The sequence below is a fragment of the Panthera onca genome, chromosome C1, assembly GCF_046562875.1.
Source record: "Panthera onca isolate mPanOnc1 chromosome C1, mPanOnc1 haplotype 2, whole genome shotgun sequence".
Lineage (NCBI taxonomy): Eukaryota > Metazoa > Chordata > Mammalia > Carnivora > Felidae > Panthera > Panthera onca.
In genome coordinates, this window is record NC_138346.1 from 204,583,322 (window position 1) to 204,599,923 (window position 16,602).

Here is a 16,602-nt window from a genome sequence, read left to right on the forward strand (position 1 = left end):
GCCCGCTCCAAAAAGAGCCCTTTCTTTTTTTTTTTTTTATATTTATTTTTTTATTTTATTTTTTATTTTTTATTTTTTTTAATATATGAAATTTATTGTCAAATTGGTTTCCATACAACACCCAGTGCTCATCCCAAAAGGTGCCCTCCTCAATACCCATCACCCACCCTCCCCTCCCTCCCACCCCCCATCGACCCTCAGTTTGTTCTCAGTTTTTAACAGTCTCTTAAAAAGAGCCCTTTCTAAAGAAGGAAAGGAGGAGTGGAAAAGATAGTGGCGGTGGGGCCCACACGGGACTGCTCAGTGCCTAACTTCCCTACCTGGGAAGATTTGGAGCATTCATTAAAGAAATCAATTGCAGGCATCAGGAGCGTTCCCAAGTGTTAGGTAAGAGCCGGCTGTGGACTTGTCAGAAGCCATCTTGCATCCTGGAGGTCCCTCCCTGATGGGACAGCCAGGTTGACCTAGGAAGCCTGAGAGGTTGGGGACCGAGACTGCTCCTACCCCTGTGCTGGCATCTCCTCTGACATTTTCATCAACTCCTTTTTCCTTCTCCCCTTAATTCCGCCACACTCTCCTGATTCTATCCGTCCGTTTCTTTTTCCTCTACACACTCTCCTGTCTGTTCTTGGTTATACCTTTCCACTCCTGGCGAGCACCATACCTACACCTGCGAATCGCGAACCCACACTGGCCCCAGGAAAAGGCACCACCATCCACTGGGAGTTGTCCTTCACACTTCCCTGGTCCCCTGAGTTTCAAAAGGTTGTCTGAATCTGTAGGCCTCTCACCACCTGTGCTGCCAGCCCTTACTCCATCATGCCACTATCATTTCTCACTCCGTGTCCCACGAGAGCCCCCAAAAGGGTCTGTGTCTCCGGGACCCCCTTATAGTCTGTTTCCCACATAGCAAGATACAGGGATCTTAAACGTAATCTGAGTCAGATCACATCATTCCAGAACCTTCCACCGGCTTCCCAGAGTACTTTAAATTGAATCCAGACTCCAAAGGCATGGAAGGCCCACCACAACCCAGCCCTGCCTCCCTCTCCAAGTCTTTCCCCGCTAATCTCTCCCTTGTTCATATTGCTCCTCCATACTTGCCTTCTCCTGCCCCAGGGCCTTTGCGTGTCTTGTTTCTGCTGTCTGGAATGACTTTGCTCTCATCACTTGTCTGTCTGGTGAACTCCTAGCAACTTTTGAGGCTCAGCTCAAATGTCACTGGAATGAAGACTTCCTCTCACTTATACTCAGACCATGGGTCCCTCCTTGGTGCCTTGACAGATCTTTGCCTGCCCTTCTGTGACTGTGTCATGCCCGTCTCATGGCTATTTGTGTCTGGAGGTGTCTTTTCCCCTGGACGGTGAAGGCCCTGAGGCCTCTGGGCATGTCTGGCTAATCTCAGTACTCCCAGCACCCAGCCCAGGGCCCAGCCCAAGGTTGGTGACAGTGAATATTGAATGAACCAGGGTCCATCTCTCCCATTGGCAGATTCCAGGCTGCCCCTCACTGCACCCCAGGCCCAGCAGGAGGGGCTGGCAGGGTAGCGCCATGTCTTATCACAGCTGTACCTGAGGCTTGTCCCTCTCTCGCCATTTGTATCTAAGATCCCCCCTCAGAGCCTGGCCCTGTCCGCCCTTTAACAGTCATCCCAGAAGCACCCCTGGGAGGGTGAAAGGGGAGGGAGGAAGCAGGAGAGCCAGGCAAAGAGTGAGAACGCAGGTCCAAATCCTGTTTTCTCTGCCACTTAGCAGCTGGGTGGTCTCGAACAGGTCACACACCTTCTCCGTGCCTCAGTTTCCACTCCCGTCCAGGGGGGTGAATGGCTTTGCTGCAAGGAGGAACGAGACGACGGAGGTGGCGTGCTTGGCACGTGCTCTGTGCTCATGAAACGCGAACAGGTGGTGGCCGCGGCCGCTGCAGGGCCTGCTGGGCCTGCCACCTCGGCAGGGGCCTGGGGAGGCGGGGCAGCGGCAGAAAGTAGGGCAGAGCCGCCTCCTGGTTCACACCTCCATCAGCCTCCGCAGCCCCTCCCGCCTCGGTAGGAAATGGGTCGTAGGCAGGACCCGCGCCGGGATTCCTCATTTCCGCTCTAGTCTTTGGGGACAAACACTTTCAGTTTCGTTTAATCATAAAGCTTCTTAATTAGTTTTTTTTTCCCCCTTTCTTTCTTGAATTCTGAGGTGCTGAACTGTCCCCGCCAGAGCGGGTGGAAATGCTGGCTTCTGTAGGGGCTGGGGCTTCCTGGGCCTGGGAGCAGCTGGTCTGGCTAAGGCTACAGGATGCCTGGCTCCTTCAAGGCCCTCCAGGACCCAGAGAGGGGTGGGGCTGCTTCCCTCACATTGTCCTCACCTTGGGCCATCCAGCAGCACCTCGTGAGCACCTACTGTGTGCCAGGCTGGGGAAGAGGCAGAGGTAAGGCAAGGTCCCCACTCTGGAGGAACAGGCCATGGGAGGGGATTCATTCACTTATCCATTCAACCAATATTTACCAAGTGTCTCTTTGGTGCTGGGCCCAGGGTATCGGGGAGAAGATGGTGAATGGGACAGATGTGGTCCCTGGCTTCTCAGAATGCACTGCCTAGAGCAAAGGATGAGCGAGGAAACAAGCAATCACAGACCGGCTGGGTGAGGCTGGATAGGTGTTTGAAAACGTCTTGAGGCTCATCAGAGTTTGGCTGAGCCGGCAGTTAACAGAGTGGAAGGGCGGGGCCGGGCCTCCGAAGGCTGGGCTCCAGCAGCGGTGGCTGGTACTGTTTCCACCTCTTTTCCTCTCAACCCTTATGGAGAGACTTTCTATTCATTTCCAGTTCCCAACCCTCAACTCAAGCACTTTCTGTAGTCATTTACACTTTAGTCTGAATGAGGTCCAAATGACACCTTTCCCAGGGGCTCTTCCAGCCTCTGTGGCTGTTTGATGCTTTAGGCCACAGGTAAGAAAAGTCTCCAGTCAAAAAGAGAGTTTTCTGAGCCTCTGATGTCCAGCTGCTGCATCCACCCCCTAGCCCCAACACCGTGCATGCCCCATGTTCAAATGTACTGGCCTCTCCTGGCCTCATGTTGTGTAGCTCTTGCCCACCATGCAAAAGGCAGGGCAGAAGGGAGGAAGGAAAGTACGCTCTGTTAGGGCCGGGAGCCATTCCGGGTACTGTCCCTGCCTTTTCTCCTTGACCTGTGCAGCCCCCAGTCTTGCCAACAAGAGAGGCAATCTTGTTTGCATCTGACACAGGAGGCAACTGAGGTTCAGAGAGAGAATGATGGCTGCCCAAGGTCACACAGCTGTTATGGTTGGAGCTGGGACCCGAACCTATGGCTTCTCACTCCCAGTCCAATGCTCCTTCTACAACACCAGTGGCTTCTAACCCTTGGTCCCTGGGTCCTAGGGGTCCCTGAGAGAGAATTAAAGGTCTGAATTAAAAGCTCAAAGAGAAACCGCTCTCTCCCGCTACAAATGGCACCCAGGCAAATGGAAACAAGTGTTTTAGCTGGAATCAGAGCAACATGGGGAGGAGGCTCTACTCCTGCCCTGTACAGAGCTGTCTGGAGCACTTTCAAATCTCTGCTTCAGAGTGGGGGAAGCTTTCTGGGAAACCAGCTCTTTCAGAACATCAGGCCCACTGAAGTCAAGAGGAAGGGGGTCCTGGTGAGGAAAGGGCCCCGACCATTGCATTTTACTGAGATTGCTGGCCTGATGCCCCAGACCAGAAAAGCGCAGCTCGGAGAGGTCAAGGCACCTGCCTGAGGTCTCCCAGCTGGGGAGGACTGGAGTCAGAATTGAGCCAGGCGGCTTGACTCTGAGGCCAGTGCTCTTTCTGCTGTACCAGGGCGTCCAGTCTCGGAGGAGGGTAGAACCGCAGGCCCAGGGGTGTGGAGGTGGGGAGTGGGCCCGGGAGCACAGGTACCTTCTCATAGTACTGCAGCTCATAGTCCAGGATGACGCCGTTGGGCTGGTCAGGCTGGGACCACGACAGGGTGATGCTGTCCACCGTGCGGCTCACCGGGTGCATGATGGACACAGCCGACGGAGCTGGAAGACAGGTCAGAGGCCAAGGGTCAGGAGCAGCAGTGAGAGGGTACATACAGATTCTGTCCCAACTCTAGAGGTGCCCAGACAGAGTGTGGGATCAGAGAGGGGAAGGCATCTGGCTGAGGCCACACAGCCTGCCTAGGGGGCTGACAGGGGCCAGCAGGACTTGTGCAGGGCTGTGGGTGCTGCACCTTCAGATTTCAGACACTGACAGTTCTGGCCATCCCTGGGGAGCTCAAGCCGCACCAAGTGAGAGACAGATGCACTGGGCCCTTCTCTGGCCTGGCTCAAAGTGTTTGGATGAAAGGTGTTCATTCTCTCTTGGAACTTACAGTCTACTGGACTAGGGAACTTACAGACCCAAGACATGGTGATGGGGCTCTGGGAGAGGGGAGCAGAGAGGGTGGGAGATTCATTTGTTCCTCCAGCGAATGTGCACCGAGGGCCTACTATGTGCCCTCAGCACTGAAGAAAAATGACTGCCAAAAATAAATCCATAAAAATAAATCCATAGCTACTATGGAAAGCAGTTTGGCAGTTACTTAAAAAATTAAATGTAGGGGTGCCTGGTGTCTCAGTTGGTTAAGCGTCTGACTCTTGTTTTCAGCTCAGACCACGACCTCACGGTTTGTAGGTCTGAGCCCTGTATCGGGCTCTGTGCTGACAGCATGGAGCCTGCTTGGGATTCTCTCTCTCCCTCTCTCTGCCCCTCCCCCGTGCTCGTGGACGCTCTCTCTCTCTCTCTCTCTCTCTCTCAAAATAAATAAATAAGCTTAAAAAAAAAGTTAATGGGGCACCTGGGTGGCTCAGTCGGTTAAGCATCCGACTTTGGCTCAGGTCATGATCTTGCGGTTCGTGGGTTCGAGCTCCGCGTCGGGCTCTGTGCTGACAGCTCAGAGCCTGGAGCCTGTTTCAGATTCTGTGTCTCCCTCTCTCTCTGCCTCTCCCCCGCTCACACTCTGTCTCTCTCTCTCAAAAATAAATAAACATTAAAAAAATTTTTAAAAATAGTTAAATGTAGGGGCGCCTGGGTGGCTCAGTCGGTTAAGCGTCTGACTTTGGCTCAGGTCATGATCTCACGGTTCGTGAGTTCGAGCCCCGCATCGGGCTCTGTGCTGACAGCTCGGAGCCTGGAGCCTGTTTCAGATTCTGTGTCTCCCTCTCTCTCTGACCCTCCCCCGTTCATGCTCTGTCTCTCTCTGTCTCAAAAATAAATAAATATTAAAAAAAAAAATAGTTAAATGTAGAATTACCCAGCATTTGCACTCCCAATTTTACTGAATTGAAATCAGGTACTCAAATGAATACTTACACATGTCAGTACACATAACAGCAGTATTATTCACAACAGCCCAAAGAGGGGAACAACCCAAATGCCCACCGACAGATAAATGGACACACACATGATGGTTTACACATACCATAGAAGAGTATTTAGCCATAAAAACGAAGCAACTACTGACATGTGCTACAATGCGGATGAACTTCAAAAACATGCAAAGTGAAAGACAGGCACAGAGGTCACATATTTTATGCTTCCATTTATGTGAAATAATTCAGAACAGGTAAATCCAGAGAGCAAGCAGCTGGCGGTTGCCAGGGCTGAGGGTAGGGGAGAAACAGAGAATGTTGAGCACAGGTTTTCCTCTGGGGCGATGAGAATGTTTTGGGCCTAGACAGAGGCGGTGGTCACACAAGCCTGTGAATGTACTAAACGCCACGGAATTGTACACATTAAAATGGTTAATTGCAGGCGGGCCTGGGGGGTTCAGTCGGTGAAGCATCCAACTGTAGATTTTGGTTCAGGTCATGATCTCATGGGGCATGAGTTCGAGTCCCGCATCGGGCTCTGTGAGGACAGCGCAGAGCCTGCTTGGGATTTTCTCTCCCTCCCTCTCTCTATGCCCCTCCCCTGCTTGCACTTTCTCTCTCTCTCAAGATAACAAACTTAAAAAATAAAATAAAATGGTTAACTGTATGTAAACCTCAATAAGATCAATCCCTCCTTCCCTCCCCCTAGTGTTGCTAGAGCCATCACGGAGGGTGGTTAAACGAAGGAGACAGGAAGTCAGGGGCGGCTTGTTTAGTGCTGGAGGCTTCTGAGAAATAACTTAACCCCATTCCTGCATCTTACTGATGTGGAAACTGAGGTCCGGAGAAGGGTTGTGAGCTGCCCAAGATCACATGGGGAGTTCACAACACACAGCCCTTTTACTGATTCCTGACTCATGAGGCACCCAGGCCCGTGTCTCTTGCCTCCTTCTCAAATGGACCAAACCTACTATGTGTCAACCACAGCCCTGGGCCCTTCACATGTGTTTCCTGAGTTGACCGTTGGTGAGGGAGCAGTATTAGCCCCACTGACAGGGGAAGAAACCGAAGTTCAGAGGGGCAAGGGGGTCCTGAGATCCCAGCGCCCCCACACCCTCAGTAGGGGAGCTGGGATTTGAACCCAGGTCTGCTAAAGCAGTGTTTGCCCCATGATTGGACAGAGCAGGGGTGGATTCCTGACACAGTCCCTCCCTAGGCGGTCACTCCTCACTGCAGTGAGCCTCCCTGCCTTTCCGGGCTCAATGTTTTCATGGTCTCGGGAGGGGCTGAGGACTCACCAGGGTGAAGGGAGCATCTTGGGCAAGTGTGTGACCAGCAGATGCCCTGTCTCGGCCCACCCTTCAGGGTGTCTGAAGGGTGGGAGGGACCCTTTTCCCCCTCACCCCAATCTTGCTTCTCAGCGGCTTTGTCCCGATCTGAGTGTGGGGTAGCAGCCGGTAGGAGCTCATCGGGACCCGAAGCTCACCCGGTCGCTGCTCTGTTTCTGTCCCTTCCTCCCCAGGGTGTTGGTTAGAAGACCCAGGCTCTGCTCTCTGGCCTGCTGCTCGCTGACTGTGTGACCTTAGGCAAGCTGTCGCCCACCTCTGGACCTGGCCTCTTCCTCTGGACCATGAACAGGCTGGAAGGTCCCTGGGGTCCTGCAGCTCGAACGCTCCCTGCCTGTTCTTTCTGGGCAGCCCTCGGCCTGGAGTTGGATCAGCCCAGAGGCCAGCGTGAGTCTGAGCGGGTCTGGCTTCCCCCCAGCGCCAAGTACCTGTGGGAAACTGGCCCAAGACACCCGAGACAGGGTGGCAGCACTGTGACCTTGGACTTGGAGCTTGGTCCAGGCATCGCTGACCAGCCTCTGTTCTTTCTGCACCACAAGAGTGCTGTCTGGCTCTCAGCTTGGCCCTAGCCCTGCTGGGGCAGCAGGCCTCTTGGGAAGATCAGGCCCCTGCTCCCTGCAGTTTCTCCCTCAGTCAAACAGGGTACTCTGTCTTCCTTATTGCTTCCCAGAGAATCAGGAGACCCCGACGTGAGCGAAGGGGCCCTACTACACGCTGGGCCCTGTGCTATGCCCATGTGGACGTGCATATTACCTCATTTAATCCTCACAACAGCCTAGGAAGCAGACCTCCTTCGGCCCATTTTGCAGATGGGAAGCCTGAGAACCAGAGTAAAGTGTCTTGCCCGAGGCTATCCAGATAGTAAGTGGCCGCGCAAAGCAACGCATTCTCACCAGATGCCTGGGGACGGGAAGTGATGTTTCTCCTGCTCCACGAAGTCGCTTGAAGGACTTGCAGGGCTGAGCAGATGTGTATAATAATAGCAATGATAAAGCCACTAACCTAACACTTATTGAGCCCTTACTCTGTTCCCAGCGCTGTTCCAGGCTCTTTACGCCTATTGACATAGGTGAAGCAGAGAATTCTCACAACTGCCCCATTAGCTAGGGGCTATTAGTATCCCCAGTTTACAGAGGGGGAAACTGAGGCTCAGAGTTGTTGCATAGTCTGCTCAAGGGTCATGCAGCAAGGCCGTGGAGGCTAGACTTGAACCCGGCACCTCAGGCTCTTCACTAGTACAGCACCTGCTACTGAGCCGTCAGCCCGGCTCCAGCCAAATGCTCACCAGAAATCGATGAGGTTAATTGTCAGAGCACAAAGGAGGGGCAGTCAGAGCTCTCAGTGTCCCAGTTTCCTTATCTGTAAAATGGGCCTGAGGGCAACGTGCCCCCTGAGGGCTGTCATGGGGAGCGGGTGTTTGAGATCCTGTCCAAAGCTCAGCGTGGCTGTGAGCGTTCACCAGGGTCACTGGGGTGTTGCCACTGTGCACTGAGCAGCTGCCCCGTGTCACCTGATTCAGTTCTCTCGACAACAATGTGGGATGGGGGTTAAGATCCACAATCTGCAGAAGAGGAGACTGAGGCTAGAGAAGCATGGTGACTTCCCCAAGGTCACACAGCTAGTGACGAGCTCAGTCGGGCCTGGAGCTGAGCTATCCTGCCCCCAGCTATGCTCCCTGCTGGCCCTCAGAGCAGTCCCTGCAACTGTGCCCTCATTCTCTGACCCCGTGTCCAGCCCAGCCCCGTCTCTCCCTTCGGAGCTGCCTCTGTGTGGAGCTGAGCACCCTGTTCTTCTGGACTGCCGGAGGCCCTGGCCCCCCTGTGAGGCCAGGCTGTCCACCCTCCTCTCCCGCCTGCTGCAGCCCGCTTCCACTGACAGAGTGTGCCGTCATTGCACGTCCGTCGTATCTGTGCAGCATCGGACACACACAGCACCCACAAGCCTGGGTGAGCAGTATTGCCATTAAGCCACAACTACGTGAACTCAGTCACCTGGCGCTTTCCGTGGAGACCCGTAGAATCTTCCCTGGTGGGAAGGTTCCAATCCAGCCCCAGGAAGGCGGTCCGGCTTAGTGGTTGGGAGCCGGAGGGTGGAATCAGACTGCCGGCAAATCCTCATCCCTCCCCTCCCCCGTGCTGTGGCCTTCAGCAAGCTCTCTCAACCTCTCTGAGCCTCAGTTTCCACACCTGTCACATGGGGACCCTTACCTGGCAATAATGCTATGAGCATAAAAGGAGAAATACATGTACAGAGTTGACCACGGTGCCTGGCACCAGCAGGAGGGAGATATCATTAAAAACATTTCCAGGGGCACTTGGCTGGCTCAGTCAGTGGAGCATGCGACTCGTGATCTTGGGGTTGTGAGTTTGAGCCCCACACCGGGCGTAAAACTTCCTTAACAAACAAACAAATAGAAACAAACAAGCGAACATCTCAACTGGGTAGGACGGTACCAGGGGCTGTGGGCCAGGACATGCTGGTCAAAGGGTATAAACTTCTAGCTCTAAGAAGTTCTGGGGAGCTCACGGATAGCTTGGTGATTATAATAAACAGTCCTGTAGTGCGTAACAGTTAAGTCGTAAAGAGAGCAGATCTTAAATGTTATAACCACACACCCGAAGATGGCAGTTACGTGAGCGGTCGGATGGAGGTGCTAACTAACCTTACTGTGGTAATCGTTTTGCAATATATACATGTATCAAGACATCACATCATATACCTTAAACTTTCACATGTTACATGTCAATAATATCTCAATAAAGCTGGAAAAAAGATGTCAATTCACAGAATTGCTATGATGCCAGCATGATGCCGGGTTCTGGGGCCCAAGAGAGGAACCCTCAGGGTCCCTGCCTTCCAGGCACTCGCAGCCTAAGGGGAGAAAGCATATTTGTTTCACACAACGAGTGTCTGCTCCAGGCTAGAGCTCCTGGGTCCCAGCCCCCATGTCAGGACTCGGCCAAGGTGATGCAGGCCTGAGAAGGGGCAAGGCTGTTCCCTTCCCCTCCTTCCCTGTGATTTCACCTCCCATCCCTAAAGATGATTGCACTTTTCAAACTTGAGAGGGGATAAGGAGATAACCAGACTTTGTTAAAACCCACATTGCTGGGCACCCCCCCCCCCCAAAACCAAGATACATGGTGGGGCCTGAGGATTCGCGGTTCTAACAAGCTCCTCGGGAAGTTGATGCTGCTGGTTTGTGGACCACACTCTGAGGAGTAGTAGATGTAGGACCAGAGAAGGAAAGTGACTTATCCAAGATCACACAGCAGGTACGGGCTGGCATAAGATAGACCATCTGAATCCCGGTTGAGTACATCTTCCATCCACCAAATTACTTCTCACGGCCTGGCATCTGCAGAGACTGCCCCTCTCATCAGCCCAGGCTAACTCCCTCTGGAGCCTGCAGCTCTGGAGGGTCTTAAAGCAGGGGGACAAGAAGTTGTAGGCTGCCCAGGAGCCTGCCTTGTCCTGAAGGCACTGGGGAGCCACAGAAGGGCTGCAGAAGGAGTGGCAACCTGCTCCTCAAATGACATACGAGCTTGTTATCTCGACAATGCCTGTATGCCCCATGACGCCCAGTGGAAAAACGTAAGGAAGGCCCACACCTGACTCTCACCTGTTCACTCTATGCCAGGTGCTTTTCCAAATGCGTTACATAGTGAACTCCTTTAACACTCATACTAACCCCATGAGGCTGGTATTCTTATTATACCCATTTTATAGAAGAGGAAATGGAGGCATTGCGGTAGGAAGTAACTTGCTTGCCCAAAGTCACACGGTTATCAGGCGGTGACGCTGGGATTTGAACCCAGGCCCACCCAAGTCCAACACACCCTTCCCTTCTATTGGCTGCAGCTGATGCAGACTGAGCAGGGGGGTCTGGAAACCAGGGGACTTCAGAGGGCCTCTGAGGACATCCTGGGCCGGCTGCCATCCTGTTGCTGCAAAGCTAACTCCACTCGGCTCCCGCTGACTCACCTTACCCACCACCGCCCGGCCCTCCTCGGCTCCGGGAGCTCAGCTGTTATGGGGGCGGGTCCCACACAGCCATGGGGGTCTGGGCTTGGGGGGCTTAGCCGGCAGGCTTGGGTTACAGGCAGCTAACCCGGGCTCTGATCCCATAAGTCCCGTAACCCTGGGCGTGGCAAGGAGGCGGCATTTGCTGGGAAGATGATCAAGGCGGGCCAGTGGGGGCCAAGCGGGTCTGGCCTTTCTCCTGGAATCCAGGGGGATTAATGGCGGAGAAGAGGGAACAGCTGGATGTTCTCCCATCCCTCCTGCTGTCCACCGCCCCCCCTGGGGTATCAGATTTCCCTGTAAGTTGGTCTTCAGGGAATTCTGGTATTTTCAATTACCAGCAGGGCACACCGGCAGGGGGCTGGGGTCAGTGGTGCCCTGTGACCCCTGCAAGGAGATGGAGCCCCAGGGAGTAAGCACAAAAGAGGCTTGTGGCCGAGAGGGGAAGAGGGGAGCCTGGCCAGGCAGGGCCTGCTTGGCTGGAGCAGGTGGTCAGGGGCCCTGCTGTCCCCAGCGATGCCTGGGGGAGTGTCCAGTCCCTTCATCAGTTGAGACTTGAGGAAGTGCTTTCCGCATGTGCCCCGTCTCCCTCTCAGGGCACGAGGGGGGTTGAGTCAGGTGGCCTCTCAGAGCCTTCTGGGACCAGGAGCCTTTGACGGGCAGGAAGACAGGAGGCCTGTGACCCTGGCTACTTCAAGAGGGAGTGGGTTTGGACCTTGCCCAGCTTGACCTCCGCAGCCCTGAGCTCTGAGGCAGGAAGGAGACCCCCGAGTGTGTTTGGCCTTTCCCCTTTCACCAGTAAGGAGACGCCGGGAGCTTAGAGCAGTGGGGAGAAGGCGCTGAGCACTGGCAGTGTGAGACCCCACCCCAAGCCCCAGTAGCAGATCCCGCTGCATCTGTGACGTCTTCACTGCACCTGACTTCCCACCACCCCCTGAATGACGCACGGATGCCCCACGTGGCCTCAGGGCCCACCTGCCCGGCACCTGCCAGCTACCTGCAACTTGCTCCTTTACTCCCAAGTGCCATCCAGACTGGCCGCCTTTCTGTTTCCAATCACACCAAGGTCATCATTTTTCTCTCAGGGCGTTGGCCCCACAGTGTTTCTGCCTGGACACCTCGTCCCCCAGATCTCCATGGCCTCCTCACTCACATCTCAGCTAAACCGCCCCTCCTCGGAGAGCACTCCCTGTCCACCCACCCTGCCCCCTGTCACTTGCCTTCCCCCCCAGCTTTCTTTACTTGGTAGCACTAACACTATCTGAGGGCAGGGATCTCATCTCTCTTATTCAACCCTTTATCCCTCGTGCCTGGAACAGTGTGTGGCTCAGAAGAAGCATTTATCAATATACTGGAGGAAGGAAGGAAGGAAGGAGAAAAAGAAGGGCAGCCTCTCACCTTTCCTGGCACCCTCAGGAGGCTGTCTGAGTCACTGACCTTGGGGGCTGGGACCTGGAGTAATGTCTTCCGGCAGCGGCCGGGGGAAGGCAGCACAGCTTCTGTGATGGGCGTCACAGTTGGCTCTCCCTCAGAGCCCCTGCCCACTTGCGATGTCACACGGAGCCTCCTGCCAACCAGTCAGCCAACAATGCCACAACAGTCAATTATTACTGTGCTTGCATTCTCCAGGGTCTCTAGCAGGAACACCTTCCCCGTGACAAGACTCCTAGAGTATTTCCGGTGGATAATGGGAGAGCTGTTTTGACTGTAGCAATACAGTAAACTCCTGACAATCTAACTGCAGTTCTGGGTGGCCTGATCATAACTGTCACAACAGAATTTCCACAAATAAAACACGTCCAGAAAATGGGCCTCGTTTCTCTCTGATGGGACCAAACAGGGCGGTGGACAGAAAAGAAGGAATAGTTGGGAACTGGTGCCAAGGTGGCACTTTTCTACGAAGCAAAGGAGCTCTGTGGCCAAGAAAGTCAGAGAAACACAGAGGTCTAGACCCCTGCTACACTCATACTGCACACTCCTTTGTTCAAGGCTCTGAGATGTCCTGCAGGGGAGAGACCCGGTTAACCGGGTGGTTGAGGTCTCATTTGGCTTTAGAGCCTCTTTTTCACATAACAGCTATTAATGTGTTTTGGAAGTAGCAGTTTGTGAAATATATTTTTGGGGAAAAAAAACCCCATAACAACAAAAATCAGGTCCAGGAGATAATATCTCTTTCCTTGAACCTGAGAAAGGCTCCTGTCTAGGGTGGCTGTTCATCTGCACACTCATTCTTCCCTTGATTCGGCATAGATTTAACAGCACCTGCTGGGTGCTACCCAATCAGATGGAGTGGGGTTCATCACATCCACTTCACAGATGAGGAAAGCGAGAATCAGGTCAAGTCTCCTGCCCATGGTACCTCAGCTGGTGGGATCAGGACCCAGGCCTGCCTGACTCTACAGCTCAGGTTGTTTTTTTTCTCCCTGAGTACTTGGCGGGAGCCATAAGCACGATCCGAGCAGGCTAAGGCCACGCCTTGGGCTTGGTATGGTGGAAACATCCAAGGGCCCACCTCCTAGGGGGCTGCTGAACAGCCTTGATCTTACCTCTGGCTGCTGAGTGGGACCCAGTCCTACCCCAGCACCCGGACTAGCAAGATGGTGACAGCCCAAGCTTCAAATCCGGTAGCCAAGGCAGCATATCTCACCCCTCAGTGCCTCAGTTTCTCCTCTACAGAATGGGGGCAACGGCATGGATGTTGGGAGGTTAAATGAAAACCAGCATGTAAAGTGCTTAGCATAAGACTTGGTCCAGAGTAAGGGGTCGCGGGACATCGGCCATATGTCGCTGTCTGGGCTGCTCAGACACTTTTTTTTTTTAAATTTTTATTTATTTAATTTAAGTAATCTCTACACCTAACATGGGGCTCGATCTCACCACCCTGAGATCGAGAGCCGCCTGATCCTCCAACTGAGCAAGCCAGGTGCCCCTGGGCTGTTCAGACTCTTAAGCAGCCCTGTGAGTAGCTGAGAGCTCAGAAAGGCTCTTGAATGGTGGTGACGGTGGTCGAAGGGAGAAGAGGCAGCATTCAGGGTTCAGATCCTAGCTCTCTAATGCCCAGGTGACTGTGTGACCTCAGGCAAGTTACTTTTCACTCTGAGTCCAGTTTCCTCACTCGTAAAATGGGATGTGGCAGATATGACTTACTGCCTACCAAATACCCATTCTTTCTTTGTCAAATTAACAAAACTTGGTTCTTAGCTAGGCACATTGTGCCCAAATAACAGACCACATGTTCCTAAACTCTCTAGTAGCTATAAGTGGCCATGTGACAATATGTGTGCCAATGAGACATAAAGCTAATGTAATATGTGGGACCTCTAGGAAGTTTTTTTCAAAGGGAAGAGCCTTCTCACTCTCTTCCTTCCATCCTGCTGCCTGGAACATGGATGTGATAGCGGGAGCTCTTGTAACCATTTTGGCCTGTAAGGGACAAGAGGCTGTGCGCTGGGGGGCCTGGATCCATCATGATTCCATGGAGTTGCCCAAACTCCTATCTTCTGACATCTTTTACATATAAGAAAAATAAACCTCCGTTTTGTCTAAGCCATGATGGTAGATTGGTTGTATTATTAACCACCTCATTGTATCTATACTCTTTGCCCTATAACTTGTGTAATCCTGCCCCCCAACTCTAGGCTTAGCCATGTGACTTGCTTTGGCCAATGGGATATAAACAAACATGATATAGGCAGAGCTTGAAAAGCCCTTGCATATGTCTGCCGGCTGTCTTGGTTCCCTGTGATTGCCATAAGAACATGCCCAGGCCGACCTGATGAAGAAGAGACACAGAGAACAGAGTTATTGCCCTTGTTGTCCCAGCCAGGACCATCCTGACAGTCTGACAGCAGTCAACCTCAAACATGCCATAAGGCCCTGAAAATATCCCAAGAGCTGCCGAATACCCCGGAGTAGAGGGAGTGCAAACGTATGAATATGCCTGCCCACCACCCCCCCACCCCCCCCGCAACCCACCTGGCCAATCTGGAGACCTGTGAGCTAGGTGAATGCTTGTTTTTATGCCGTTGGTGTTGTGGTTGATTGTCAAACAGCATCTCTTACTTTTCTTCCTGTTATATGCAGCCAAACTCAATCTTAACTGCTACTCTAGACCAGCAGTGCCTTCCCTGCAGAAAGCTTGGGGGGATCAAAGAGGCCGATGCGTGCAGAGGGCTCGGCCTGGGGAGGGAAGTGCCCTCTCCCTCTCTCTTCATTTCTCCAGGCCTGGGCCTCACTGGGGGCTCTCTTGGCCCATATCTCCTTCTGATCCTCTTGGCCCCCAGGAAGAGAAGTAGGTGAGTACACGCTCGTGCCAGTTCTAGAGACGAAGCCACTGTATGCCCGCCTCCCAGGAGGGCGGGAGGATCAGAGGAGAACACGCTGGCAGAAGGGGCTTTGGAAAGTTGAAAGTCTTTCCATGAGAAAGCCATGTGGAGTGGTGTCACGGGCAGGGGCCGTGACACCGGGCCAGGGTCTGGAGACTGGCTCTGCCACGGACCTGCTGTGTCATCCTGGACAGCTACTTAGGAACCTCTCTGGGCTTCAGTCTTCCTCTCTCTAAAAAAAAAAAAAGGTTTGCCCTGCAGGGCCCCTGCCGATGCTGATGTGCTTTAATTTGGCTTATGTTACCTTCGATGACAGGCAGACCCCCGAAGATACCCACATCCTAATCCCAGAATCTGTGAATATGTTACCTTACGTGGCAACAGGGACTTTGCCGATGCGATTAAGGTTATGGCCCTTGAGATGGGGAGATTATCCTGGATTATCCAGGTAGACCCAATCTAATCTATTGAGCCCTTAAAGGAGGAGAACGTTTCCCAGCGGAGAGTCAGAGAACCGGAGAGCTGGAGCGTGAAGACACTTGACGCCCTGTTGAAGCTTTTGAGTTGGGGGGGCCACGTGCAGGGGCTGGAGAGAGGGTCTTGCGGGCTAAGGGCAGCTGCCAGCTGGCGAGGAAAGGGAGACCTCGCTCCTACCGTCCTGGGGCACTGAGTTCTGCTGGCACCTGACCGAGCAAGGAAACAGATCATCCCTTAGAGCCGTCAGAAAGGAATGTGGCCCTGCCGACAGCTTGATTTGGGCCTGAAGGGATCCAGACTAGTCTTCCGCCTACAGAGCTGTGAGACAGGAGCTGCGTCTCATTCTAAGCTGCTGAGTTTGTGGTATTTTGTCATAGCACCAGTAGGAAACTGAGACACCTTCCGATTTTGTTTGAGGCCTAGCTGACATGTCTTATCCACGTACTTACCGTGTGCTAGGCGCTCTGTCTACATGATTGCTAATCCGGACACCATCTGGCAAAGCTGCAGTGATAGATCAATACCCATTTTGAAGGTGAGGACACTGAGGCTCGGAGAAGAGACGTCTCCCATGCAGCCTGGTCACACAACTCAGAAAGGGCGGTGTGGGACGAGGGCTGAGCTCAGCACTGAGGACGCATTTTTGCCCACACGACCCGCTAGGATGTGACAACAGGGGAGCTTCCTACCTGGCCAATCTACTGTTGAGTATAGGAGATGCCAAAGACTGCATTTGCCAGCCAGGCTGTGGTGTGAATGGGCCCATGCGCACAGCCTGCCCCACTTCTGCAGAAGCTTCAGTCCGGCCAGCACGGGGCCCCAAATATGCGGTGACGTTACTCACTGTGCCGCTGCCTGCCTGGTGACTGCAGGCAAGTCCCTATATTCCCGATGCCTTACTGTCCTTACCCATGAGACAGGATAAGAAGAGAGCCCACCTCATGGAGTCGATGTGAAGATTCACCGCCAAGGACTTGGGCCCGTGTCTGGCACACAGTAAACACTCGTTAGATGCGAGCCATTATTATGACCCGGGTGAATAAAAGACGAGCTCTGCTTTCTGCCTGCTGCAGGCAGGCAGCCTGGGAGGCAGCCT

At 53.5% G+C, this 16,602-nt stretch overlaps 1 protein-coding gene across 3 annotated transcripts in view; it reads right to left on the minus strand.

Annotated features, from left to right (window-relative positions):
* Nucleotides 1-16,602, minus strand: part of EPHB2 (EPH receptor B2) — a 188,617-nt gene that overhangs the window by 22,501 nt on the left and 149,514 nt on the right. For all 3 annotated transcript variants that reach the window (XM_078452229.2, XM_078452228.2, XM_078452230.2), the window contains exon 6: nt 3,903-4,027. In XM_078452229.2, coding sequence (XP_078308355.2) covers nt 3,903-4,027 — 125 coding nt within the window. The remainder of the gene's footprint in view (nt 1-3,902; nt 4,028-16,602) is intronic.